Source organism: Nicotiana tabacum, chromosome 20 (genome assembly GCF_000715075.1).
Source record: "Nicotiana tabacum cultivar K326 chromosome 20, ASM71507v2, whole genome shotgun sequence".
In the NCBI taxonomy this organism is placed as follows: Eukaryota; Viridiplantae; Streptophyta; class Magnoliopsida; order Solanales; family Solanaceae; genus Nicotiana; species Nicotiana tabacum.
Window position 1 is genome coordinate 63377897 of NC_134099.1, and position 27546 is coordinate 63405442.

At 37.4% G+C, this 27546-nt stretch overlaps 1 protein-coding gene across 22 annotated transcripts in view; it reads left to right on the top strand.

Moving 5' to 3' along the window:
• Positions 1-27546, top strand: part of LOC107773572 (uncharacterized) — a 72417-nt gene that overhangs the window by 30016 nt on the left and 14855 nt on the right. For all 22 annotated transcript variants that reach the window (XR_012703676.1, XR_012703671.1, XR_012703669.1 and 19 more), the window contains 25 exons: positions 823-971; positions 1073-1200; positions 1283-1340; positions 1512-1609; positions 13325-13409; positions 13543-13608; positions 13689-13748; positions 14434-14520; positions 14609-14795; positions 17160-17203; positions 17281-17412; positions 17495-17626; positions 17745-17797; positions 17888-17936; positions 18858-18916; positions 19231-19370; positions 19476-19624; positions 22898-23026; positions 23106-23191; positions 23276-23391; positions 23480-23592; positions 23732-23855; positions 25452-25573; positions 26403-26571; positions 26662-26875. Coding sequence is in view for 9 of the 22 variants with exons in the window: in XM_075240664.1 (XP_075096765.1) it covers positions 823-971; positions 1073-1200; positions 1283-1340; positions 1512-1609; positions 13325-13409; positions 13543-13608; positions 13689-13748; positions 14434-14520; positions 14609-14795; positions 17160-17203; positions 17281-17412; positions 17495-17626; positions 17745-17797; positions 17888-17936; positions 18858-18916; positions 19231-19370; positions 19476-19624; positions 22898-23026; positions 23106-23191; positions 23276-23391; positions 23480-23592; positions 23732-23855; positions 25452-25573; positions 26403-26571; positions 26662-26875 (2749 nt within the window). In the remaining 13 variants the exon portion in view is untranslated. The remainder of the gene's footprint in view (positions 1-822; positions 972-1072; positions 1201-1282; positions 1341-1511; positions 1610-13324; positions 13410-13542; positions 13609-13688; positions 13749-14433; positions 14521-14608; positions 14796-17159; positions 17204-17280; positions 17413-17494; positions 17627-17744; positions 17798-17887; positions 17937-18857; positions 18917-19230; positions 19371-19475; positions 19625-22897; positions 23027-23105; positions 23192-23275; positions 23392-23479; positions 23593-23731; positions 23856-25451; positions 25574-26402; positions 26572-26661; positions 26876-27546) is intronic.

A 27546-nucleotide genomic window follows, 5' to 3' on the forward strand; every position in this document is an offset into this window, starting at 1 on the left:
TCATATTCCTCTTTAAAATAGTCTCTCTATTATAGTAAATAAATCTCTTCTTTTATATAGGATTTATGGATTAGATTTTTATATTGAATGATGTATCTTGATATATTTGAATCATCATGCAAACAATAGCCCACTTGTGAGATTTCATTGGTGTTTTTTGTTTTGTTTTTGTTATAATAATACCATATACTTAATACTATTGCTTTGGATAACTATATTTTATATTGATTAATATCTCTAATATATAAGTTTACTTTATGTTTTATATTTTAATTATGTAAAAAATTAATCAAATTATTTATAATAAATATTTAAATTCATTTCTCCCTTTTAAATAATACTAATTGTTAACTGAACATTTACTGCGCTTTTTCGTAATTTGACAATCAAGAGTACTTTTTGAAAAGATTGGCCAAACACAATTTGCTTATCAAATATTGCAAAAATCACTTTTCAAATGAATTGGCCAAACACAAACTACTACTCTCCAAAAGTACTTTTTCGAAAAGCACTTTTAAACAAAAACACTTCTTAAAATAAACAGTTTTTGACAACTTCGCCAAACAAGCTCTTATGATGCAAAAATTCTAAGTAAAACTAAATGCCATTTCGGTTCCTATTTCAGAGCAATAAATGGATGTTTTAGGTTTTCTTTTGTCAGTTTTTGTCCTCCTTTTGATAGGTGGTTAGACTTAGAGCTCCAATTGGATGTGGGGCTGGGAGTCAATTCCCTCTGTTATACCTTGCTCACCCTTATCTTTGTCTCACTAGCATTTTTTATTTTAACTACTAACACTAATCACTAAGCAATATGGCTGGTAGGGATTGAGTGGAGCTTAGATAGCGACGCATCCAATGCTGCTGTTTTAGTTGCAAGTGAAGCACATGCAATAACTTTAGCAATTGAGGGCCTACTAGGAGTCGTTTTCACTGTGGCTACTTTAACAGATGAGGCAGTTGACGTGGGTGAGGTAATTAGTGGAGTTGCTATTTCATATTTTGTCTTGTAGTGATATAATTATTCTGAAAGGCAACTAGTCACATGACATACTTGTTGTCTTGGTGTGACCAGCTTGACTCTCCAAGATGTGAATCTGATCCACCAGCAAAACTCACTGGGAGAACTGCACTTCTTTGTGTATCAATGGTTGATTCTCTGTGGTTGACCATTCTTGATGCTTTGTCATTCATCTTGGCAAAGTATGTAAAATTTTCATGTCTATGAATGAACCTTCAAGAAAATGCTATATGTACTTATTTTCACCTGTGATGTACATTGTAGGTCTCAGGGAGAGGCTATTATTTTGGAAATACTGAAAGGCTATCAAGCATTTACTCAGGTAATATTTGGTCAAATTTAAATTTCTTCCTATTGTATGAGTTCCTGCAAAATTGGCCTCTAGTTGACTTTTGTACAACTTTTGAGAGCAAGAGGGATTGGTGTTATGTTCTTGACCAACTGCTTAGTTTTCTCCAATTTGTGATGATGATCAGAACTTCTTGTTGCTCAGGCCTGTGGAATTCTTCATGCTGTAGAGCCTTTAAATTCTTTCCTTGCATCCCTTTGCAAATTCACAATTGGCATACCTGTTGAAGTTGAGAAGAGGAGGTAAATTCCAATGCAAACTTTTCCAGTTTTAGCCACAACTTTCTTTACTTATTATGAAATAAATTTACTGAACCTTTTCTTCCTTCATAATTGATTGGACATTGAATCTTGTAGAGGTTATTTTCTCATTCATTAATCATGCTTTTTAATCTTCTGTAAGTTCTCAAGGTGCCTGCCGACACTTGCACTTTCTATATGCTTAGTTCTTCGAAACTGTCGTATGTGCATCCTAATCAGTCGCTTGTTTACTACCGTAATTGTCAAGCCAAAACCAAGGGTCTCAAAGATGACTTGGCAATTGGTTATCTTTAGCTTCAAAATGTCTTGCACAATATCCAGAAAAAATAATGTCTTTTAGAGGAAGTGAAGGGAAGAACAGAATTGGGGAAGAATGTACTGCTTGGTTATCTACAAGGGAGGGTTAGCCTTGAGGAAATGGCCTTCCTCCTTCAACCATGGGGGTTCGAATTAGCAAGGGAGTACAGTGCTAATGTTTGCCTCCTGGGTAGGGGGTCTAGGGGTGGGTTTTATCATATTAAAATTTTAAGAAAATTGTACAACATTGATTATTCCCTTAAGCCATTGCTGTTCTTAAAAGTGTATACACATGTCCTAAAATAGGAAAGAGTCGTTGCTGATTATTAAAAGAATATGTGCCTAGATTCAAATATGTACAGATTAATTAATCTTACAACAACAACCCAGTGGAATCTCACAAGTGGGATCTGGGGAGAGTAGTGTGTACGCAGACCTTACCCCTAAAATATTACAAGAATATTCCATGGGAAATGTTGGGATATTTTTATTTAATTGTAAACTATTTACTTATGAGTGTTATCAAAGGTCAAAAACGTAAATAAAACGTGGATTTAATGAAGAAAGCCATAAATGGAGAAAAAAATACAAATATATCCCAAGACTAATAATTATAAGCATGAATAACAAATATATGGATCAAGAAATTGTTTCACATCACCTCTTTAGGATTACGCTCATTGGCAAGGAAAAGTATGTCTTAGAGCCTTGATGACGACACTGAAGCGCCTGCTAGCCGGGCGAATCACTCAACATATTTTACGCTTCGCTCTAGGGCTTAAGCGCATTTTTCATTAATATTGATATTACTTATCTAACTAGACATGAAGAATGGATACCTAACGTAATGTACATAGCTATGACTCTTAATAAGGAAATTCTCATTTACGTTGATATTTAAGATAGAGTCAATAAGAAGTTCTTCTCCCCTTTAACAAGATATCAAACTTTTAGATTTTGGTAATATCTCAAGTAGCTTCCATATATGAGCATGCTAACTTCGCCTACTTGGCTAATGTTGTTCTTCCTCATTTTCTATTTCTGGCAACCACAACCCTCCTCTCTCCAATGATTGGTGTTGCTCCTCACTTTGTGCTTGATGCAACTTATCTCTTTGGAGAGAGGCATCACGTTTGAATGGTCATCTAGAAAGTAGCAGTGATGGTCACTGTTGAGGAACAATGCCATACACCGATTGAAAGAAGAACAGAAGAAAACTTTGGTTGGGTTGGCTAGACAAGCCGGTCAATGGTAGAAGTTATTTGAGTCTCTATGAAGATGTAGAGGCTCTTACGTCACGTGACAATAGAAATAAACTTTCCATTAGTTTAATTAACAATGTGCAAGAGGTTTTCCTATAATAGGAGTGTCATGTTACGTACACATGGGAGGCGATGAATCTCTACGGTAATAAAAAAGATGAGAATTTTCTTATAATTAAATATATATTATCCTAAGATATCCTATAGAATATTTTATAAGATTTTCCTTCTTAAAGTACACCGAGCTAGACCTATATGTATCTAGGCACATATTCTAGTGATATTCTAACAATACATTCAATATTAAAGTTATATTTTCTTAGGTTTATTTAGTTGCAAAGGATATACTCAGATATTTGGGCTTGATTATGGTGATGAAAGATATTTGGATTTGATTATGGTGATATATTCACTCCCGTAGCTAAAATTGCTCATTTAGTTGCGAAAAGATATACTCAGATACTTGGACTTTGATAATGGTGATATGTTCGCTGCATTGGCTAAAATTGCTCAATTCGTCTTTTTTATATCAATGTCTACTAATCGCCATTGTCCTCTTAGCTATGAAAGAGTTGGTGATGAAAGAGGTTGGAATACTCTTAGCTATGGTGGATGAGCCGGTAATGGCAAGTGGAGGAAAAGCAGATGTTTGGGAGTTAGAAGTAATGGCGAGGAAGGAATCTATAAAAGAAGAAAAAAGACATGTATGCCCTTGGATTAGTGTATAGGTCTGACAAAACAAGTTAAACCAGTTCACTAGCAAAAACAATGCACACCCACAAAAAGTGAAAAAAAGTTCTGATCATCACGTTGAGGAAAATGGAGTCTTTTGAGGGAGACTACGATGGTAATAAAAGGGGCAACCTTTGCTCTAGGGGGCTAGAAAATCCAAGAAGCTCGTATGACCCTTGAAACGGGGAAAAATCTTGATAATAGAGGAAGAGTCGTTGTGCCTCAGAAGGGGCTTGAAAATCAATGACTCCCTTTCTGTCTATATTATCGTGACAATCAAATCTAGGCATATGATAATTGAAAACGTAGATAATCTACCGAAACCAACTCGAGGCAACATGGACGGGGCTATCGTACCAAGATGAAAAGGTAGGGGTCGTCCACCAGCCCTCAATGCACGAAAACAGTCTAAGTTTATTCAAGGAGATCTTTGGCCGTTATGGTTGTTCCATAAGGTCAAGAGAATCTTTAGTTGGTGGAGTTAGGTGGTGGAAATAAGTTGGTTAAGACGATTGTGCAAAGGAAGAATGATAATTGATAGTAGGCTATTGTGGAGGTAAAGAAGAATGTCCAAAGGTTTGCAACATTAATGGGAAGAGGAAATTGGCCAATTGGGCATGGAAAATTACCTTAACTTTGGAGAATTCTTGGGAGCTCTTTTGAGGACAAAGAGAATAAAGTCATCAAACTCCTGCTTATATAAAACGAGAGTAATGAGGACTTAGTGGGGATGGCAGTGAAGATGTATGGAGGGAGAAAGAGGGGTCGGTGGAGTACAACATAAGGGGGGCAACATGGTAGTGTATGAGAGGTGGCACAAGGAAGGATGAGAGGAACAAACAAGGTAAGAAATCAAGGACGGTAGGAAGGGTAAAGAAGTAGTTGTGAATGATAAAACTATCAATTGGACTGTGAGGGGTATCAAATGACCCGAACAAAAGGGCTATTATCAAGGCGGGGATAATAAAATATGGTTTGAACTTACTATGCTTTTAGTAGATGAAATTGGAAATGGTGTTGGTTGGCATTTTGAGTAGTGTGTAGGGCAAGGTGGGTGAATGATTAGAGTTCTTCGCATTTTGCATCACTAATGTATGTACATTCTTTTATTTTGCACCCTATCATATTTGGTTTTACAATTTGCTCCCAACCTATTGATAATTTAACAAAATCATAAAGAGTTTTTTTTCTAAGGGAGAAAATTTGAATCCTATAATAATAATAATAATAATAATAATAATTATTATTATTATTATTATTATAGTGGCTTTGGTGAACAATGGTAGGGTAAGGTCTTGTCCTCGAAGGTGGGGGGTGGGGGTGGGGAGAGGCCTGAGGGAGTTACTAGATTGAGAGTGGGGTCTTGGAACATATGAACTTTGACTGGAAAATCTGTAGGTTAGCGAAGATTCTCGAGAAAATGAAGATTAATATAGCTTGTGTACAGGAGACTAGGTGGGTAGTAGATAAGGCGCAGGATGTGGACAGTTTCAAACTACGGTATTCTGGGAGGGTATGGAGCAGGAACGGGATAGGTATCTTGGTTGATAAGGACCTCCGTGAACTAGTAGTGGAGGTTAGGATGGTGAATGACAAGCTGATGACTATTAAGCTAGTTGTTGGAGGTTTTACTTTGAATATAATCAGTGCGCACGCAACCCAAGCAGGCTTGGATGAGGAAGTCAAGAGGCATTTTTGGGAGGATTTAGATGAGATGGTGCGTGGTATCCCGCATACCGAGAAACTTTTCATTGAAGGAGATTTCAACGTCCACATTGGAGCGAGGTCGGGGGGGTTATGATGATGTGTATGGTGGCTTTGGTTTTGGAGATAGAAACGAAGGAGGAATTTGTCTGCTGGACTCTACTTGAGCATTTGATTTGGTGATAGCGAACTCGAGTTTTTCGAAGAAGAGGGAGCACTTTGTCACCTTTCGGAGTTCGGTGGCCGAGACTCAGATTGATTATACCCTATAGGAAGTTCGATAGAGGTTTTTGCACGGATTGCAAGGTCATCCCGAGTGAGAACCTCTCGACCCTTCGTAGGCTCTTGGTCATGGACCTTGAGATCACGAGGAAGAGGAGGAAGAGGGCGATGTATAGCCAACATAGAATCAAGTGGGGAGCCTTGACGAAACCTAAAGTGCAAGAGTTGGGGGTCAAGCTGTTGACTATGGGGGCTTGGAGGAGTAGCGGGGACGCAAGCTCTATGTGGACCACAGTTGTGCAGTGCATTAGAGAAGCCGTGAGAGAGGTATTAGGGGTCTCAAAGGGTTACTCTGGTGGTCACAAAGGAGACTGGTGATGGAATGGAGAGGTGTAAGGAAAAGTGGAATCCAAGAAAGTAGCGTATTTGAAGCTAGTGGAAAGTGTAGACGAAGAGGAAAGGGCGAATAGGGTGCATTATAAGTTGGCTAAGAAAGAGGCAGTGCTAGCAGTTATGGCGGCCAAGACTACAACTTTTAGTCGTTTGTATGAGGAACTCGAGGGTCGAGGTAGGGATAAAAGGTTGTTCAGGTTAACCAAGACGCAAGAAAGGAAAGCGCGTGACTTGGACCAAGTGAAGTGCATCAAAGACGAAGAAGGTAGAGTTTTGTTGGGTGAGGGGCTTATCCGGCGGAGATGGCAGACCTACTTCCATAGTCTCTGAACGAGGAGGGGGGCAGGAGCATTGTACTGGTAATTTGGAACTCTCCGGGAGTCGTTGTGACTTTGGGTATTGTAGGCGGATTATAGTTGATGAAGTTGAGGAGCTATGCGTAAGATGAGCAGCGGCAAAGCGACTGGGCCAGATAAAATCCCGGTGGATTTTTGGAAGAGTGCGGGCAAGGCAGGCTTGGAGTGGCTCGCTAGGTTATTTAGTGTCATTTTTAGAACGAAGAAGATGCCCGAAAAGTGGAGGTGGAGCACGATGGTTCCTGTATACAAGAACAAGGGTGATATCCAAAAATGCAATAACTATCGGGGTATCAAGCTGCTTAGCCATGCTATGAAAGTTTGGGAGAGAGTCGTAAAGCTAAGGGTGAGGAGAAGTGTGTCTATTTCCGAGAACCAGTTTGGATTTATGCCGAGGCGTTCGACTACAGAAGCCATCCACCTTGTTAGGAGATTGATGGAGCAGTATAGAGAGAGAAAAAAGGACTTGCATATGGTGTTAATCGACTTAGAAAAGACGTACGATAAAGTTTCGAGGGAGGTTTTGTGGAGATGTTTGGAGGCTAGAGGTGTACCTGTTGCCTACGTTAGGTTGATTAAGGACATGTATGATGGAGTAAAGACCCGAGTGATGATGGTGGGTGGGGACTCGGACCATTTTCCGGTTATGATGGGGTTGCATCAAGGGTCGGCACTCGGCCCTTTTTTGTTTGCTCTGGCGATGGACGTACTGACGTGCCGCATTCAAGGGGAGGTGTCGTTGTGCATGCTATTTGCAGTTGATATTGTATTGATTGACGAAACGCGAGACGGTGTGAACGCGCAATTAGAGGTATGGAGGCAGACCTTGGAAGTATGGAGGCAGACCCAACGAGAGGTGAGGTTGGACTCGTAGGTCATCCCTAGGAGAGGAAGTTTTAAGTACCTTAGGTCTATTATTCAGGGGGGTGGGGAGATTGATGAGGATGTCACACATCATATTGGGGCGGGATGGATGAATGAAGACTCGCTTCCGGTGCTTTATGTGACAAGAAGGTTCCACCGAAACTTAAGGGTAAGTTCTACAGATTGGTGGTCAGACCAACGATGTTGTATGGGGCTGAGTGTTGGCCAGTCAAGATCGCTCATGTCAAGAAGATGAAGGTAGCAGAGATGAGGTTGTTGAGATGGATGTGCGGGCACGCCAGGTTAGATAGGATTAGAAATGAGGTTATTCGCGACAAGGTGGATATGGTCCCTATTGAGGACACACGACTTAGGTGGTTTGGTCATGTGAGGAGGAGCACAGATGCCCCGGTGAGGTGTGAGAGGTTGACATTGGAGGGCCTACGGAGAGGTAGAGGTAGGCCAAAGAAGAGGTGGGGAGAGGTGATTAGGCAAGACATTGCGTAGCTTCAGCTGACCGAGGACATGACCCTTGATAGGAAGGTATGTAGGTCGAGGATTATGGTAATAGAGTAGGTAGTCTAGAGTGTTCATAACAGTAATATTGACACGCATTCTCGCTGTCTATTGATAGTAAGTTTTTATGGCTAACCATTGTTTTCTTTCATTGTTGATCACCTTACTATCTTGTTTTGTTTTTATTTTGCTTTTATATGGCTTTTTGGTACTATCCCTTCTTGTCAATATTTTCATTAATATGGTGCTTATGCTTTCCTGAGCCGAGGGTCTATTGGAAACAACCTCTCTATCCTCACAAGGTAGGGGTAAGGTCTGCGTACACACTACCCTCCCCAGACCCCACGGTGTGGGATAATAATAATAATAATAATAATAATAATAATAATAATAATAATAATAATAATAATTATTATTATTATTATTATTATTATTATTATTATTATTATTATTATTATTATTATTATTATTAAGAAATTCATCAAGCATTGCCTTGACAATTGTTTTCGTCCATTATTGATTACATGGTTCAAACAATACCTCATCTCGGCAATTTTTTTATTGGTTTGATTCTCTTAGTATCTCAAATGATCTCTCCATAACTGTTGCATTCAAATTTAAAGGAAATATAAATTGAGGAGATATGGATTTATGAATTTAAACGTCAATCGTCTAGCGGTGCAAATTTCCGGTGAAATTATTGTCAATCTTTTGTTCTGTTATTGTTATATTTCTGTCCCTACATGTTGTTCCTTTCGCCTCATTTTCTTATTATCTTGTTGTCGTTATTGCTTGTTGCTACTGTTTTATTTTCATCTTTCCTTACGCCAAGGTTCTATCGGAAACTACCTCTCTACATTCACGGTAAAGGTAAGGTATGCGTACACACTACCCGCCCCAGGTTCCACTTGTGGGATTATAATCGCTTTGTTGTTGTTGTTGCTGTTGTTGTCTGACAGTGCAAATCGCGAGTTTCGATTAGAAGCCTTGTTCTCTTAGGCAACTAGGTTTATGTTGTTTAATTAAAATTGTATAATAAACATGAAATCAACTTATTAAAACTGTAGAAGGCTGATGAAGTTATCCAGTTAGGGTAATTTGGGAACAAAGAAGATATACAGGCGTACAAAGAAATAAGAGGTAAGCTTGATAACTGAAGCGGCATGAAATCTTTGTTGGCAGAGGAATAAATCAATCAGCAAGAAAATAAAGAATTTACAAATCTCAACAAGTGTAATCTTCACTTCATGAGCGGCTACATGAGTTTCAAAAAAAAGTTAGTGATATATGGTTACCTCTTGTAATCTTGGCTACAATCGTTGATTGAAAAGTAGCAATATTTATGTTGGCAACGGAGGTAAAAAGTTTTTATGAGGATAAGGTGCAGGGAAATAAGGAAGGAAAAACCAAGTCGAGTTTACTAAATTGTTTCTATAGGTACTGCAATTGGTTTTTCCTTGAGGGTACACTCTACATAAATATCCTTCTCAAAGATTCTGCATCAATAGGAAAATGAAAAAATGGGGAGAAAAAAGAAATGGAAAGAGGGCTCTAGTGCTTGGCCGCCGAATCAATGCATCTCCAAACTCTAATGGTGTTTACGGTTCGTGGAGACTCTTGTTTGAGTTTATCACATTGAAGGACATCATTTTGCACTTGCAAAACTATACATTTCTTTTTCTAGAGAAGCAATGCAATTATATTGAGCCGTTATCGGTGAAAATAAAATGAAATACTTTTCCTCCTAATCCTCCTCTTCCAACCATTGTTTGTTTTAATAATTAATTCCTATTTATGCCCCTTGTGAAGTGAACTATTTCATGATTTACAAAGAAATGATTAGATAAGTGTATAAGTCGTTCGAAAAAAGGAGGAGAGTATGATGTAAATCAAAAGAGAATGCTAAAGTTAGGGGTATAAATGTAAAGAACCCCAAAAAATATTACCTAGGCCCAGCTCGTGGAAGGATTTTCACACTAGTTGAGTATACTCGATCATATCTTTCTTCTAAGTCTTCGACTCTTCAGCGGAATTCGATGATGCATATTCATATAGAACTTCAACCAATGTCACTTGCTCTTGTTGTTGACACTCTAATAATCATTTTGGGACATCAAAATCTGTAGTCTTTTCTCTACTTTCACAACCCTTTTGGAAATTTCTTCTCAAAAGATACAATATATTTTTTATAACAGTGGCTAAAAAGGTACAATTTTTCCAACCCAAGCTCTTAATATCTTTTCCTAGTTAAGTAAAACATTCAATTTTTTATGGACCGAGTAGTTATAAAGAGGGAAGTAACAAAAGAAGTTTGCCTCAGAAGGAATGACTGATTCATAGTATAAGGGTCAATACTTCTAATCTTCTTTTATGAATTCTGAAATCAATTTCTTATTTTTGTAAGATACTTCCTCTGTTCCATTTTATTGGACACATTCATTTTTAGTCTGTCCCCAAAAGCTGACACCTTTCTTTATTTGGAACTATTTAGAATTAGCTCCCTAATTTTACCCTTAATGATGTTGGAACTATTTAGAATATAAAAGCTCATTCTTTTACAAGGAGTGAGGAGGTGAAAAGACATGTGAAACTCTCACCATAACTCATTTAATTATTGGTAGTAAGGGCAATTCTTGTACTTTGCATAGATTTAGCTTAAATTTCAAAAGTCTATCCTTTATTTCTTAAAATCACTGTCAGTCACATACTCTCACATAAAATGTGACCAAGGGAGTTTATCGAACATAAAAAGTATTATGAATCACAATCTTTATAGTGAAATTTTTTAAAAATAATTTTGAAAATTGTAGTCGACGGTAGAATTATTTGATTTCATAAGTAGTAATAATGTCATTCTTTTGAATGGAAGGAGTAAAATTGTTTCTTTTCATTTTCTTTTGTTTTGATTTATAGAGAAAGGTGTAACAAGGTAGCTGGTTGTATCGCATGTCGAGGTGATGGAAGGTTCTCTCACCATTGATGATGTTTTTGTTGTCTTGTCACAAAGTTAAACAAAAAAAGTTTTTCTATTGAAAGATGAAGGGTCTTAAGCTACAGATTTCATTTTCCCCCTCCATTTCACATTTTAAATGATGTGCTAATTGAGTTTACAATAGTTTCACTTCATCTCCTTTTCCATATGGCAATTTATTCCTTCCTTTGTTGTGCATGCTTTTTGGTTTTATCTATTGCTTTCAATTACTTCTTAGAATAATGCGCCACCTTGGGGTGTAAGTTCAGTGACGTAACCCATGAGGCTGACGTGGAGGTGAGGCTTGATACATAAGTCATCCCCAAGGGAGGAAGTTTGAAGTATTTTGGGTCGATTATTCAAGGTAACGGGGAGATTGACTATGATGTCACTCATTGTATTGGAGCGGGGTGAATGAAGTGAAGGCTCGCATCCATTGTCTTGTGTGATAAAAATGTGCCACCAAAACTTAAGGGTAAGTACTACAGAGTGGTTGTTAGATCGACTATGTTGTATGAGATGGAATATTGGCTAGTCAAAAACTCTCATGTTCAAATAATGAAAGTAACGGAGATGTGTAGAGGTAGAGGCATGCCGAAGAAATATTGGGGAGATGTGATTAGGCAGGACATGACACATCTTCAGCTTACCGAGGACATGACCCTTGATAGGAGGGTGTGGAGGTCGAGGATTAGGGTAGAAGGTTAGGAGGCAGCCGAGCGTACTCCTTACGTTATCTTGCGGTTGTTACTCCTTTTCGGTCTTGTAGTTGTAGTATCATTCTCTTATAGTTTTATTCTTAGATTTCTATTACGATCTATTGTTTCTCTTGCTTCGGTTTTCTTAATATCTTGCCATTATTACTGCTTCTTTTCCCATGGCTTCTTCACTACTGTATTTCCTTTTCGTTACTGCTGAGTTCATGTTTTCCTTGAGCCGAGGATCTAGCGGAAACAACCTTTCTACCTGCACAAGGTAGGACCCTCCCTAGATCCCACTTATGGGAATACACTAGGTTTGTTGTTGTTGTAATAACTGAGCCACCTTAATGGACTATTTAATTTTAAACTTTTCCTTACTTATTTTGTAAATAATGGTTAATTCAGCTTTCATTATTTCACTAATATAATAGATTGATAAATGTTATTCTAAAATATGACTATTATTTGATTCAGTTTTGAATTAATAAACTATATCTTTCATTCAACTTTGCTTATTAACACCATGTCAACTTGATATATAATCTAATTTATTTTTGTCCCTTGTTGAAAAATTACTTATAAAAATGTCATTTGTATTCAGAAGAAGCTGAGCACCACTGACAAAACGAATTGAATTCTTGATCTTTCTTCATTGTGTATCGGTAGTCTTCTTTTCTTTCTTTCTTTCTTTTTTTTTTCCCCGGTTACCTCTCACATAAAGTTGTAAACTGTATTTTATAGCTTATTAGGTTATAAAAATTTCTACTTGTCTCTCTAGTATATTTCACCATCATTGGTCCTGAGTCTAATTTGATAGTCACCAAGTACATTTGATGGAATAAGGAAAGATGTTTAGGAGTCATATTCATTATGTTTAGTTACTTATAATATTATTCATAGACCTTTAAGTTGTTAAATAGCTGTAAAAATCTATGTTGCTCGGACTCTTTAAAAACGCCGTCGGGTGCATGTCGGTTCTTCCAAAAGTAGTGCATTTGTTGAATGATCCGACACGTTTGCGGCAACAATTTCGGAGAGTTCCAAGCACCATAGGTAAAAATAGGTTGAAGATATTTTGTTCTTAAACCAACCTTTTACATATGGTTATTGACTTTTAGGAAGTAGTCCTATCATGTTAGAACTTGAAGTAATTAAATAATTCAGAAGACCACTTTTACTCCTATCTTATTTCAAGGAAGGTTTTACGCGTGATTATTCCTAATCAAGAAAGTTGTTCAATTAAAGTTGAGGGAAAAATTCGAATGCAAAAAGTAAGGCCAAGTTTCCTTTTATTTTTTTGTTGAAGGCCAAGGATGGCACGTGCCCTCCATTGACACCCTCACCCCAGAAATGAAATAATGGTGGATTATGTAGATAGCCAAGCTACTAAAAGATAATGATGAGCTATCCTCTCCCTGTCGTAAGTTTTCAGAGAAACAATTGATGTAGTGATTATAGGAACCCTCACTTAAGGAATTGCAGTCTGTAGCCTAATGACTTCAGCTGCTCAACTAATTGCACAAATTCGTGCAGAAGTAGGTAATTATTTATTTTTTTGTTGGCTAAATCTGCACATTAAGCTGCATATAGTTATAATAATGTTTGATCATATGTTCTAGTATTTCTTTGAAAACGTTCTGTGCAATTCATTGAATTAATAAGCTATTAACAATCTACAGTGTGGTGCAATCTCCTGGGTCTAAGCGGTCAGAAGCATTGCTTGAGCCAAAGGAAACTATTGTCCTTACTCCTAAGAATGTGCAGGTATTTGTTGTTTGTCGTGTGTGCAGCTATTTCAAATTTCTTTGACATTTTACTTTTGGAGAGCCAACTTTATTTCATGATGTATGGGTTTTGAGAAACTTATGGTGTTATTATTGATGCTTCTGTATCTCAGGCACTAAGAACACTTTTCAACATATCTCATCGACTGCATAATGTTTTAGGTCCTTCATGGAGCTTGGTGAGTTGGTCCACCATCTGCATCTACCGAAAAGTTAGAACTGCAAGCTCCTAATATTTGCTTTTGCTAAATATGTGCAGGTACTGGAGACTCTAGCTTCTCTTGACCGAACTATTCATTCTCCACATGCAACTACACAGGTAATATTGGATGTCAACAAAGGAAAGGGCTAGTTTATCTTCAATTATTATTTTTGGAGATTGATTGGACCAATCTCTAAAATTGAATTGACCTACTTCAACACTAATAGGCTAGTGTCCTTAGAGAGTTACTTACACTGTAGTATAGAAAAGCTTCGAATTATTCAAATGAAAATCTAGTAGAAAAATGCAGTTCCTGATGCTTACTTCGTATCCTTTTGAGTTATGGCCTCTTTTAATTTTCATTGGCTCTCTCAACGGAAAGCCGTGGAAACAACCTCTTGCAGAAATGCAGGGTAAGACTGCGTACGATAGACCCTTGTGGTCTGGCCCTTCCCCGGACCCCGCGCGTAGCGGAGATTAGTGCACCGGGCTGCCCTTTCTTTTCTCAGCGGAAACAGTCTAGTTATGAGTGAAACGTGGAAAAGATAAATATAATGCTATAATTTTGAGTAAGGGGAACAAACAGAATATTTCAGTAGCTCTCAGGTTTTCTCTCTATTACTACAAGCAAACAATTAATGGGTTCTGGAATGACATAGCAGCCTAAAAATACAGTATGAGCTATAATTTACAACTCTTACCTCTCAAAATTTACTAGCTGTCCATATCATTATGGTTGTATGTGTCACCACCGAAGGCTGAAAAATCTACTTGTTCATGCACTTTAATTACCATGATGCAGGAGGTCTCCACAGCTGTGCCAAAGCTCACAAGAGATTCTTCTGGTCAATATAGTGATTTTCATATTCTTTCTTCCTTAAATTCTCAGGTGCTTGAGTTCCCCTTTTTCTTCTCATTTTCACTGTTTAACTTATTATCATTTGTATATAAATTCAAAAGTTCACTTCTTTATGAAGCTGTTTGAGAGCTCTGCTCTGATGCATGTAGCTGCTGTCAAGTCACTGCTTTCTGCTCTACGTCAGTTGTCACATCAGTGTATGTCTGCAGCTGTGAGTAGCTTTGGCCCACCGTCAAGTCAAAAAAGTGGAAGCATCTGTTTCTCAGTAGAAAGAATGTTATCGATCCTAGTCAATAACATGCATAGTATGTCCTGACAACTATTTTTCCTATGTTTTTTGTTTCCCTATCTGTTGTTACGCATGAAACATGCATTATGCTCCTAGTTTATAACTATCTGTTTCAATTTTTTGGAAGGTGCCATCACGTATAATTGGTTACTTATTTATTTCTCTATTTATTGTTCTAAAATTGATTAAACTAAGAGGATGCATTGCAACTGAAATGCTATAGGATAAGATATTTTAGCTATCAGGTAAGCTGTAAATGTTTTTGACTTCCTTGTCATTATCGTGGTTGTTGAAAATATAATTAAGTAAATGGAAGTGTGTCCTTTTTAATAGTTTAAACTTTTAGGTAATATGGACCTACAATTTTATAGTGGTGGTCACTTGACAATGGGGATAATATTATTCAACAAGTACCTGCAGAATTCTATGGTATATGCTGCTGTTTCCAACTTCTGCTTCAAAATTCTAGGTATTAAAAGAAAAGAAAAACTAAAGCGTACATGAGCTATGAGACACATCTCTGGAAGAGCCTACTTGGGGAATATTCAGACTACACCCACTTTAGCCTTCCAGATTGTTTTGTTATTCATAGTCATGACCACCCGGTGCATATAAGTTGGCTTAAAAGTTGAAGACTAGGATATGTTTGGAGACGTCCAAAGTAAAAAATGTATATTGATATTGCATGACTTGACCTGCATGTCATCTGTTTTATTGTTCATGTATGCAAAAAGAGAAAAAACTTCTCATTGATTTGATGAAGTAATAATATACAAGTGGTGCTCCTTTTATCTTACGCCCATGACAGAGGGTGGGCCGATGAGGGTGGATTAAAGAGAAGGACTGTCAGGCTTCTTCGTTAGCATGCTTCCGAAGAAGGGGTGCACATGATACCTTAGGCGAATCCCATATTAAAATGGAAGAGGAAAGTGAAGAGCTTTATAAGGCATAGGACAAGTTCACATATTATGCTCTTTTGGGCTCGATGATGACGAGCGTAGGATGATGTAGACATCGTTGTTATTTACTTAATCCTCAAGAAGAGTTGGTAGCACTTCAATTCAGATTGATCATGAGGGACAACTTCTCTTGATCACTCCTTTTTTCTTCAATTCAAGGGCACAAAAAGCAAATCCGCGAGGTCTGTTGGACCGAAGCGGATAATACATGCCATGGGCTTGGGCTTTGACAAATAAGTCAATGTCCCTAAACTGGGGTGGAACATATTGACAACCAACCCGTACTACCCAGCGAGTGAACTCTGAACTCGCTGACTGAATTGCTTTTAACATTGAATTTATATCACAATTTTATAATGAGCAAGGTAAATTATGTAATTGAATCCGAATTCATATAATGATCTGATAAAGAGCAAGGTACACAAATGTGTGGGGCATCCTCGGAATCAAAATAAAGATTAACCAATGTATCTGAAACCGAAAATTGGCTACCGCTAGAAGAAGCGGAGCTCACCAACTGGATCTGCAAAGTTTAGGTACTAGCCAAACATCTCGTCCCTGACGCCCGAAGGTTAGGTACTAGCTCTACACAATAGTAAGTAGATGCCCGAAGGTTAAGTATCACTGTCATGGTACTCAGTAAGTCTCATTGACTACCCCTTATGCTGTCCTGAAAAACTTGCTTAATAAAAATATGGAATGCAATAATACCCTTATATAACATTTTATAATTTGATAGTTGACATTTAACTGAAATCTGAAATTGAAAATGAAAGCTGATAACTGATAGTCTGTATAGTATTGAAAACTGATAGCAGAGGAATGTTTTGTAATTCATAAGGTATCCTATAGAATATTCTACAATATTTCCCTTATTCAAGTCAGTGAATCAAGACAAGTATTCCCTTGATATTCTAACCGGCTCCGTCCACCTCAAGGAGGAGAAACCAACTTCAGTTTGCTTATTTTGAAAACATAGAAAGAAGTAGTGGATCTGTCTCCGATATAATGTTTTATAAAATGGACCTTGGGCCAAACTCAATCTCAAAAGCTAGCTCATGAAGTTGATTGCCCAAGGCTACATAAGGAGACAACATCCTTTCCTTCAACCACATAAGAAGGTCTAGAGCTAGTTTTGGGATTTGGAAATTTTGTTTTCAAAATCTGCCAAAACATGGATAAAATCTATAAACAAACATGTTTTGCCAATTTTTTTTTGGAAAAAAATTTGGCAAAATCTATGGCCAAACGGAAGGCTAATAATCTCAAATATTTGTCAAGAATCTATTAACATACACTTAGCTGCAATTTTCAAAAATACACACACACACACACATTCTGCTGCATCTGTATGTTTAACCTTTTCAAATTTTCATTATCTTTTCTCGTTACAGTTAAATTATGGTAATCTTCTATAACAGGGGTGGGACCATTATGGAATGAAGTTATTTGCCACTTTATTGAGGTAATCTAATCCCTAATTTCATAAAATGTTATGGTTGCATTTGTTATTTTTGTTCTAATGCCCACATGTTTTTGTAGCTTACTGATAGTTCAAATCAGCATGTGAGAACTATAGCACTGAATGCAATGGATCAATCTATTTCCGCTGTTTTAGGATCTAATCAGGTCCAGGAATATGCATCATCCAAGCTCCAGGGTGCATGCAATGATGTGAGAATTAACCTTCCATTCAAAGGTCATGACTTTTTGCATGCTAGGTGGTAATAATCTTTACTTTTGACAAACTCTCTAGGTACAAACTGAGAATATAGAGTTGAGGTCACTGGAGTGTGCTGTCATTTCTCCACTGAAAGTGCTATATTCTTCAGCTCAGAACATCGATGTTCGTGCTGGATCTCTCAAAATTCTTCTTCACGTTTTAGAGGTAGTGTTATCCAAGTTACTGTTTTACTCCATAGCACTGATTCACAGATGCAGAACTCTCTTCTTGTGATCCTCTCTCACTACTGTTTTTATCTTTTTAATGATTTATATTCTTTCAGAGACATGGAGAAAAGCTCCATTATAGCTGGCCAAATATTCTTGAATTGTTGAGGTGCTCATCTAGTACTTTGAGTTGCTTTTGGTCTTTAGAGCCATAGTTTTTCAGTCAAGAGAACTTTAAATCTTGAAATGATGCTTTCAGGTCAGTAGCAAACGCTGCCGAGAAGGATCTCATTACTCTTGGATTTCAGGTAACAACGCTAAACACTCAACAAAACTGAGGGTGCAAGTGAACTAGGCTTATCTCATGAGATTTGCGAGCTTGGGTCGATTTTGTCTCAACCAGCTCCTCCATTTATTTTACTTAGTATTGATTGACTCAAGCCAGCTCAAGTAGCAAGGCATCCACCACACATGTTATTCTTTTTCCAATACAAAAAAGAGGAATGTCAATTTGGTTATTAGGGTTAACAACAAACAAAGTATTTAGAGACGGCTTGATATTTCCCATTTTTCCCAGATTCTTTTCGTTCGTTGACTAATTTCTTTTTTGTTGTCCTACCTTTTTAAAGGCATTTTGAGGAAAAGTGTAAAGCGCAACCCCAAAATCATTCATATTTTGCCTCTACTCTTTCATCTCTTCTAAAATACCGCTTAAATAACATGGTTGGTGGTACTGATTTCCCTTCTTTATTGATGTTTAGGTTATGTTCAGTGCATATAAGATCAATTAGAATACTATCGCCCACTCGTTATATTGTAGGTCCGATAGAAGGAGAAGAATAGGGAGCTTTTGATTGAGTTAGGACTGACTTTGTACAGTTAAAGAATTGCTCTTGTTTCTAGTTTCTTTTTGATGCACCCATTAGATTTCTATATGTATAGAAGATTCGTTATATTTTGTAGAGAACCATAGTTTTGGATTGATTCTCTACCTTATAGTATAGTTTTTGTATACAAATATTTTCCACATTTAAAATTGCTTTACAAAAGAAGACGGGTTGGACGGAATGCTTCGACATAATTCATGGTGGCTCACTGATGCAATTAGTATTGGCTATGTTCTACCTTCTTAATGTTTACACTCTGAATGGTGTAACATACTTGAAAGCGAAGCTTTAGCTTACATATGCATCTTTGATGTGAACTGACTGCTACGATTTCTTGCACAGAATCTTCGTGTCATCATGAATGATGGCCTTTCAACAGTACCTGCTGACTGCCTTCATGTGTAAGCTACTTTTGTGTTCCTGGACTTTGTCTACTTTTCTTCTCTTAGTTATTCCAGCTTCAGTAGAAGTTTTGAGCATTACATGTGCATAATGTTGGCAACCATGATCAATTTGCAAACATGTTGCATGTGTTTAAAATAAGAAAAAAGAAAACTTGACGGGGAAGGTCTCTCAGACAGCAATGGAAACGAACTCGATGAAGAGGGTCTCTCAGACAGCAGTACGAATTAAGAAACAAACTTAAAAAGAAGAAAGACAAAAGAAACCAAATGGCACGAAAGCATCATTATTTAATAATGTTATTTCTTTGCAGATGCATTGATGTCACTGGAGCATATAGTGCTCAGAACACTGAACTGAATATCAGTTTGACAGCAATTGGCCTTTTATGGACTTCCACAGATTTCATCGTTAAGGGGTTTCTGTATAAACAGAATGAAGAAAAAGAATCAGGTAGAACCACGGGTTGTAAATAGGTGTTGGTTCCATTTATTAAAAGTGTGTTCTTTGATTTCTTCTCTTGTTCTAGATGAAAACTGAGTGTTTATCTGATTTCAGATAGTAATGGAATGAAGGAAGAACGGGCTCTAAGTTTCTCTGGGAAAGTTAACGACCAAGCACTCCAAATGAGTATTGTAGACTGTGACAAATTGCTCTTTTCAATTTTTTCTTTATTACAAAATCTTGGTGCTGATGAAAGACCAGAGGTATTTGTATTTTCTGTGCAATTAAACTTTTTCCTAGTTACATTTTTTGAGCATATAGCTGATAGGCAACTAATTTTTAGGCTTTCAAGCCCTTTTCTCTTTAGTCCATTTATGACAAGTTCAAATTCAGGCATTTGCTACTTTAATCCCGAGAGGCTTGTTGTAGCAAAACAAACCTATCTAGAATATCTGATTGGGGAAAGTAATTTGCTAGAAACTAGAGAACCTATTCAAATTATTGAAGATATGTAATATGGTATAAATCTTGGGAAAGCAATATAAATGTTTTTTTTTCCTTTACCTTCTTTACATGGATAATATTGTCTTACATTGATAGCTCTATTCCTTCTGAGGAAATGTTTTTTGTTGTTATTATGAAGTAATTTGCTAGAAACAAGACAAACCTTCCTATCAGGATGCTAATGCTTCTCTACTCTATAATTTTCTACTGTGGATTGTCTTGTTTCCTCAAAGTGATCTATACTGCTTGATAAACATCTGCTGTCCTATTTCTTCTTTGAACTTTAAAGATTGAAAACAAAAATTTAATATATTTGATATATTCTATGTAACAACTGATGGTCCAGACTTGAAAACTGATATATTTCTGCTTGTCCTGTCAACAACAGTAGTTTCTACTGTCAGAAACTTATTCTGTCGTAATCAAAAGTATCGACCTCTGATCTCACAGCTAAAAGAATTGCAGTTTTAGTTACTTTTGTCACGGGTGACTGTGAGAAATAAAGGCACCGGAGAAAATACATTATTGATATATTCGTTATCTAAAGTGTCTTACAATAGCCTATTTTCATACAATGTTTATACAGCACTAGACATATTTTCCCCGATGAGTGGGATACTATACATAATATGTTAGTACTAACTATCAATACTCCCTCTCAAGCCAGTGCATATTAGTCATATGTACCGAGCTTGCTACAGTTGTAACTAATACGAGGACTAGTAAGAGACTAAGTGAAAATATCTACAAGTTGATCATTTGACTTTACACACTTTTTTTTATAATGGTAACAATTTTTTTTTTATGTATAAAGGGAGAACTATACGTTGTGAAGTCTCCAGAGTTACAAAAAAGAGAAAAAATAAAATCCTAGATCTGTATCATCTTACAAAAAATCTAGGCCATAAAAAATAGAGTCTGCTTCTTCTATGCTAACTTTTTACACCAAAAGTAGAATAGGACTAGAAGGATTCGACCTCTAGATCCGCACCCGTGTCGGACACCCGCACCCGTGTCCGAGCAACTTAGCTTAAGAGTACGGGGAACTAACTTATTTTTTTTCCTGGAATAAAGTTATGAACAAAGCACGTGCTCCCAAAGAGAATAGAACAAGATAAAGAATGGAACTTGATTATGGATAGCTGATGATGATATACGATTAATAAGATAACAAGATGTGAGTAACGCATCCCCCAAACAAGTAGGGTACGAGCAGTCTCAATGAGATGTCTATTCTTTCTTTCAACTAACCCGTTTTGTTGAGATGTGTATGGACAATATGTTTGATGAATGATCCCATGAGAGTTCATAAACTGCTGAAATGGATAAGAGAAATACTCTGAGGCATTGCCGCTATGTAATGTGCTCATAGAACCCCAAGTTGATTTTAGATTTCAGTGTGAAAGGTTTGGAAAATAGGAAATAGCTCAAATCAATTTTTCATCAAGAATATCCAAGTATACCTGAAATAATCACCTATGAAACTGACAAAGTAGCGGAATCCCAAGGTAGAACTGATCCAACTAGGACTCCAAACATTTGAATGGACTAAAGTGAAAGTTGGCTTGCCCGATTATCAGGACACCGAGGGAAATGGGAGCGAGTATGCCCGGGTTGGACTCACACGCTAGAGTGGACAAGTCAGACAAACCCGTTACCACTTTCTGAAGTTTTGATAAACTGGGATGTCTCCACCATTTATGTAATAAATCAGATGAATCACTTACAAGACAAGCTGTTGAAGCATGACAAAATGTGAGTCCATATGATTTAGCAAGGATAAGGTAATAAAGTCTATTTGATTCACGCCCGATACCAATGATCCGTCTCGTACTGAGTTCCTGTATAATAACAAAGTCATCAAGAAATAAAACAGAGCACTTAAGTGATTTGGCTAAGTGACTAGTGGATATGAGATGAAAAGGACTACCAAGAACATAAAGAACTGAATTCAAAGATAAGGAAGTGGACTAGCTTGACCTATTCCTATTGCCATGATTTGAGATCCATGGGCTATTGAGATTGTTGGAAGTGATTGAGAGTAAGAAGTTGTAGTGAAAAGATATTTGTTACTAGAAATATAATCAAATGCGCCCGAATCAATGATTAAAAAGTCGGGAGAAGAAGATTGGGAGACATGACTCGCCCTATTACCTGGTTGAACAACAGAAACTATCTCAGAAAATGTTTGTTTACGTGCTTTGTACGGAAGGAACTCAATATGCTCCGATAGAGAAATCATCCAACTATTCAAAGTATTGGTTCCCATTTTGTTGCAACCAAAGTTCAAAGGACCTCTGAAAATAGTCGAGTCAAGTAGCTGTCCAGTGAATACCCACACATCTTCACCAATATATGGCCTAGAAGGTGACTGAAAAATGACTGAACTTGTCGGAGATTCTGACTTGGCCGGAAAAAGTTCTGATTTTCCACAAAACAATTTCACATCTGACAAAAAAAGAGAAGTACTTGCCGGAAAAGTGGACTGCCTGGAGAGAAAGTTATCAGACAACAGAGGAAGCTAGATGGGTGATGTCGGAATGGGGAGGCAACCCAATTCTGCAAGGACAGTTTCCGGAACAGTCCAAACGCGCCGGCGCATGACGCGGGAGGACAGAACTTATGACTGCATGTGGAGGTGCATGGAGGTGACTTTGCCGGAGAGACTGACTGGGGTTTGGTCGCTGGTGATAGGGGAAACTTGTGACAGTCGCTGACAGCCTCTCAAGTCCCCGGAAAATTGCGGGTCGACTAAGTTCTTTCTTCCTGGATGTCGCTTGAATGATGCACAATGATCTTTTTTCACCAAAGCTCTAATAGCACGGGAAAAATATATTATTGATATTCATTTTCTTACTATAATACTAGGAGCCCTATTTATATCTAAATTCTATACACTACATACTACTACTATTCCGATGTGGGACTAAGCCTCCTACATACATTAGTTCTCTAACACTAACCGTGCTGAAAATTATGTGCTTTGTTGGTGCTTTTGTTAGTAGCGGACGTAAACCTAATCTATTTTTCAGGTTAGGAACTCTGCTGTTCGGACACTTTTCCAAATTCTTGGCAGCCATGGACAAAAGCTTTCAAAGAGCATGTGGGAGGATTGTCTATGGAATTATGTTTTACCTACATTAGATCGCTCTTCTCACATGGTAAGTTGAAATGGCTCCAATCTATTTTAGGGACTATCCTGTAGCTTTTCTTGACCAATAAGATATATTTTGCTCTTAGGCTGCAACATCTTCAAAGACAGAATGGCAGGGAAAAGAACTTGGAACACGTGGAGGGAAAGCAATTCATATGCTCATACACCATAGGTATGCCAAATTTGAAACTCGCTGTCTATATTTTCTATTTGTTTTTGTTTCAATCTCTCTTAAGTGAAATGTTTGGTTCTGCAGTCGTAACACAGCTCAGAAACAATGGGATGAGACACTTGTGCTTGTACTTGGGGGCATAGCTCGAATTCTACGTTCTTTTTTTCCTTTCTTGAGAAGCTTAGAGAATTTCCAGTCTGGTAATTTTCACAATCAGTTGATTTATCGTCGTCTTTACCTGGGAAAAAACATTTTCAGTGATCGCGGAAGAGTTCTGTGCTTATGTAGGATGGCAGACATTGCTTCTTTTTGTAAGAAACAGCATATTTAATGGTAGTAAAGAAGTTGCTCTCGCAGCTGTAAATTGTTTACAGTCCACCATAGTTTCTCATTCCCCAAAGGTAATATGTGATTCATTGTATTTGTGCAAATGACATTTCTCTAATAGGAAGAAGTCTATGGAAGTTATCAGTTGTTATGAATATTACTGAATGCTTATAGGTTTTAGCTTCTACTCAATGAATAAATCCTATGAAGCAGGGAAATCTGCCTATGCCTTATCTTACTTCGGTGCTTGATGTCTATGAGCTTGTGATGCACAAGTCACCAAACTACAACGGGAATATGGCATACAAGTTGAAGCAGGAGATCTTATATGGTCTTGGTAAGTGTTTTTGTGAGTAATAATTGACATTGCTCTATAAGGGCCGTTTGGGAGCTTAAAGGTCAGATTAGATTTGATCGGGTCCTTTTATAAAATCTGAATAAGAATTTTTTCTAGATTTAGTTCGTCCAGTTTGCATGTAATGTTGGTCTGATCAAATTGATGTTAATCAGGATTTTATATCATCTCCATTTGACATATATATTACTCTGGATTAATTTTTGAATACTAGGGTGTCAATAGTCATAAATAGCTATAGTACTATTTTATTTTGTAAATGATATCTATGTTATATGTATAATAAATCAATAAAATATCAAAAAATTTCGGTGACCAACTCAAGTTTGACTTGGAGCAAACTCAATCTGGATAACGCTTTTCTAGGGTCAAGATTGATCCAAATTACAAATTCATCTTTTGTCAGGCTAGGTTTAGGAATAAGATAACACTAATTCCAGATTAAGAAAATTCTCAGTCGCTGCAATGGATTTGAATACCATGAGTTTTAAAATCACATGAAGTTGGCAGTTGAACATCAGTGTCTATGACGCTTAGAAAAATTGTATAAGAGGAATACCGTAATTGATATAATGCATCCTTTCGTTCCCAAGCTGAAGGGACTAAAACAGGCAGACAATTGTTTTTATCCCATGTCAAGTCCCTCATAGAGTAATGTCTTTTCCCTCTAAATACTGTAAATAGTATAGTGCATCCTTTCTTCCCCAAGCTAAAGAGATCAAAATAGACAGACAACTGTTTTTGTCCTATGTCAATAATCTCCTTGTTTTTGTAACTTGTACAGTAATTAGTTTGTTCTCTATCTCTGTAGGCAGTAGCGAATCTACTTTATAGGGTTGGGTTCATGTAAATATCTATATAGCATTGTAAATAATTTATGTAAACAGAAAAGTAGTGCACTTGGGAACCCATTCTGCAGAAGGCTTAGTGATGCACTCATTATAAGCTGGCAATATATTTGCATCCAGGTACAAGAATTGATCTTCTGTGGAACTTCTTTTTTATAAATTTTCTTTCAGGTCTTTCTTTTTTCCTACTCCCTATTTCATACCCAGCTTATACTCAGGCACAATAATTTTATGTTAGGTACTCAATGGCGAAACCAGAAATTTTAACAATGGCATTCAGAAAAAATGCAAGAATGTCACACACTGGACTTGATACCCTAAACAAATTTTGAACCACTTTTACTACTCATTAGAAAATTCTCTTATTTCAAGAAGATCCAACAAGTTGCATAAATACAAGATTTTTAGAATTTACCGTTTTGCACATTCTGACTTTCCAACTAAGGGGATTCAAATGACCCCCCGTCATTAAAGGTAGCTCCGCCACTGTAGGTAGTGGTGAAGCCATCCTTTTAAAATCCTTAATCCGCCTGTGTCTGCAGATCCCAGAATCTGTGTTAGTTGAGTTCATGAGGTTAAAACATGTATTACTTATTTATATTAATGCAATCTTTATGGTTGCTTAATGTTACCAGTCTGATCAAGGAGCTACAGAGAATCCATATGACGAAACAATGACATTTTTTATAGTCTGTCCAGTAGTTTACAGTGAGAACCTTTCTATTGGCAGGTGAATTGTATGTTCAAGCGCAGGGAATGTTTGATAATGGTACGTACCTAAAGCTGCTGTCAGTTGTAGATTCAGGGATTAAACAAGCCAAGGTCGCTAATAGTAACGGTGAAGCTGAATATGTGAGTATCATGTGATATAATTAATAAGACTGTGTAAGCCCTTAGATTGTCTGGACTTTTTATTCCCATATAAGCATGTGAGAGCTGTGTGGGTTGTTCTAAATTTGGGGGGGGGGGTATAAATACGATTAGATCCAAGTGTATTTTTTTTTTCAAGAAAACTTTATGACAAAAAGGGAGAGTTCTCTATACTATGTATTCAACAAGAACCCTCTAGGCTTGAGGTTCCTTTGTTATTAATTGTATGAAGGACCATCTTCACTTGATTATCAGAAGCAGCAGAGTCAGAAAGATCTGCAGCTTCTTTCCAGTAAACTCGTTTGGCTATTCTATACACTCATAATTATGATGATAGCATTATTGAGTTCTACCACTCACCAAGGTTCGTAATCATTTGTCTGTCAGCTACCCAAGTTATAGCTAATAACAAGTTTGCTACAAGATCCAGATATCATGTCCCTGCAGGGACATCCAATATCATAAACTATCTTGCATCTTGCTTGAATTTTGGCAGTAATGAATGTTTTTAAACTTTATCCTCTCTAAAACATTAAATCAATCACTTATGTCTCAACACCTAACTAGTTGGAGGCAGTTTTATGAATTCCCTATAACCGTTCTGCTGTATTCATGTCCATTTCATTCTCATACTAAATAATTTGTCTTAAAAAAAGACAAGTTACGGCTCTCTAAACCTAGAGGTCATTCAACTCTCATATCCTTTCTATTATGTTGAAGACAGAACAGTACTCAAGTAGAGAATGCAACAAGCTGTGCAGTTTATCGGTTTGCATGAGTTTTAATTTGTCAGTGGCATATTTTTCTCTAGGGTCATGTTCCACCTTTACAACGTACTGCACTTGAAATACTGCCACAGTTGCGTCCAGCAGAACACCTTTCTGCAATGTGGTCATCGCTGCTTGCAAAATTATTGCTGTATCTTCCAAGCTCTGATTCCTGTATGGACAAAATTGAAGATGAGAACGACCAGGAGACCAGTGAGATTAGTTACTTGTTTGGAATCAGTATATTTCTTAGAGCTATTTTTTATTCTTACACAACTTATTTTCTTTGACATTGTTGCCCAGGGATCAATGATGATGCTGAGGTCAGTAATGGAGTTGCTTCAGAATCCCAAAGGGTAGAAGCTTCGCCTAAGAGTCCTGAATCAACTACAGTGCCAAGTATCTCAAATCATCTTTTCGCAGAAAAACTTGTTCCCGTGTTAGTGGATCTCCTCTTGCAGGCTCCACCTGCTGAGAAGTACAAAATTTTACCTGATATTATTCAATCTTTAGGAAGGTGAGAGTTGATCATGCATGACAGATCCTCTAGTTTCTTTTCCCGTCGATCATTAAAAATTGATCATGCTGACAGATCCTCTTGTTTCTTTTCCCGCCATCATTGACAGCTCCTATAGCACAACAACATACCCAGTATATTTCCATACTTGGGGTTTGGGGAGGGTAGTGTGTATGCAGACCTTACCCCTACCTAGTGAAGGTAGACAGGCTGTTTCCAATAGACCCTCAGCTCAGAAAAGTAGGGAGGAGAAAAATAAGAAGAAGAAACAGAGGGAGAGAAAGGAGAAGAAAAAGAAAAAAAGAAGGGGGGGGGGGGGGGCGAGAACAAAATAAGTAGCACCAAAATAGTAACAACAAGAGAATACAATAACTGAAACAAACTAAACAACATGGTGTAATATAAATCTGAGAGATATGAAAGTACGTGCGTGCTACTAGTACTACTGGTAAGAAAGGGGAAAATTCTCAACTACCTGCTAACCTTCTACTCTAATCCTCAACCTCCACACCCTCTTGTCAAGGGTCATGTTGTCAGCGATCTGAAGCTGTGCCATGTCCTGCGTAATCACCTCCCCAGTATTTTGTAGATCTGTCTCGACCTCTTCTCAAACACGCCATGGTCAACCTCTCACACCTCCTAACAGGAGCGTCAATGATTCTCCTCTTAAC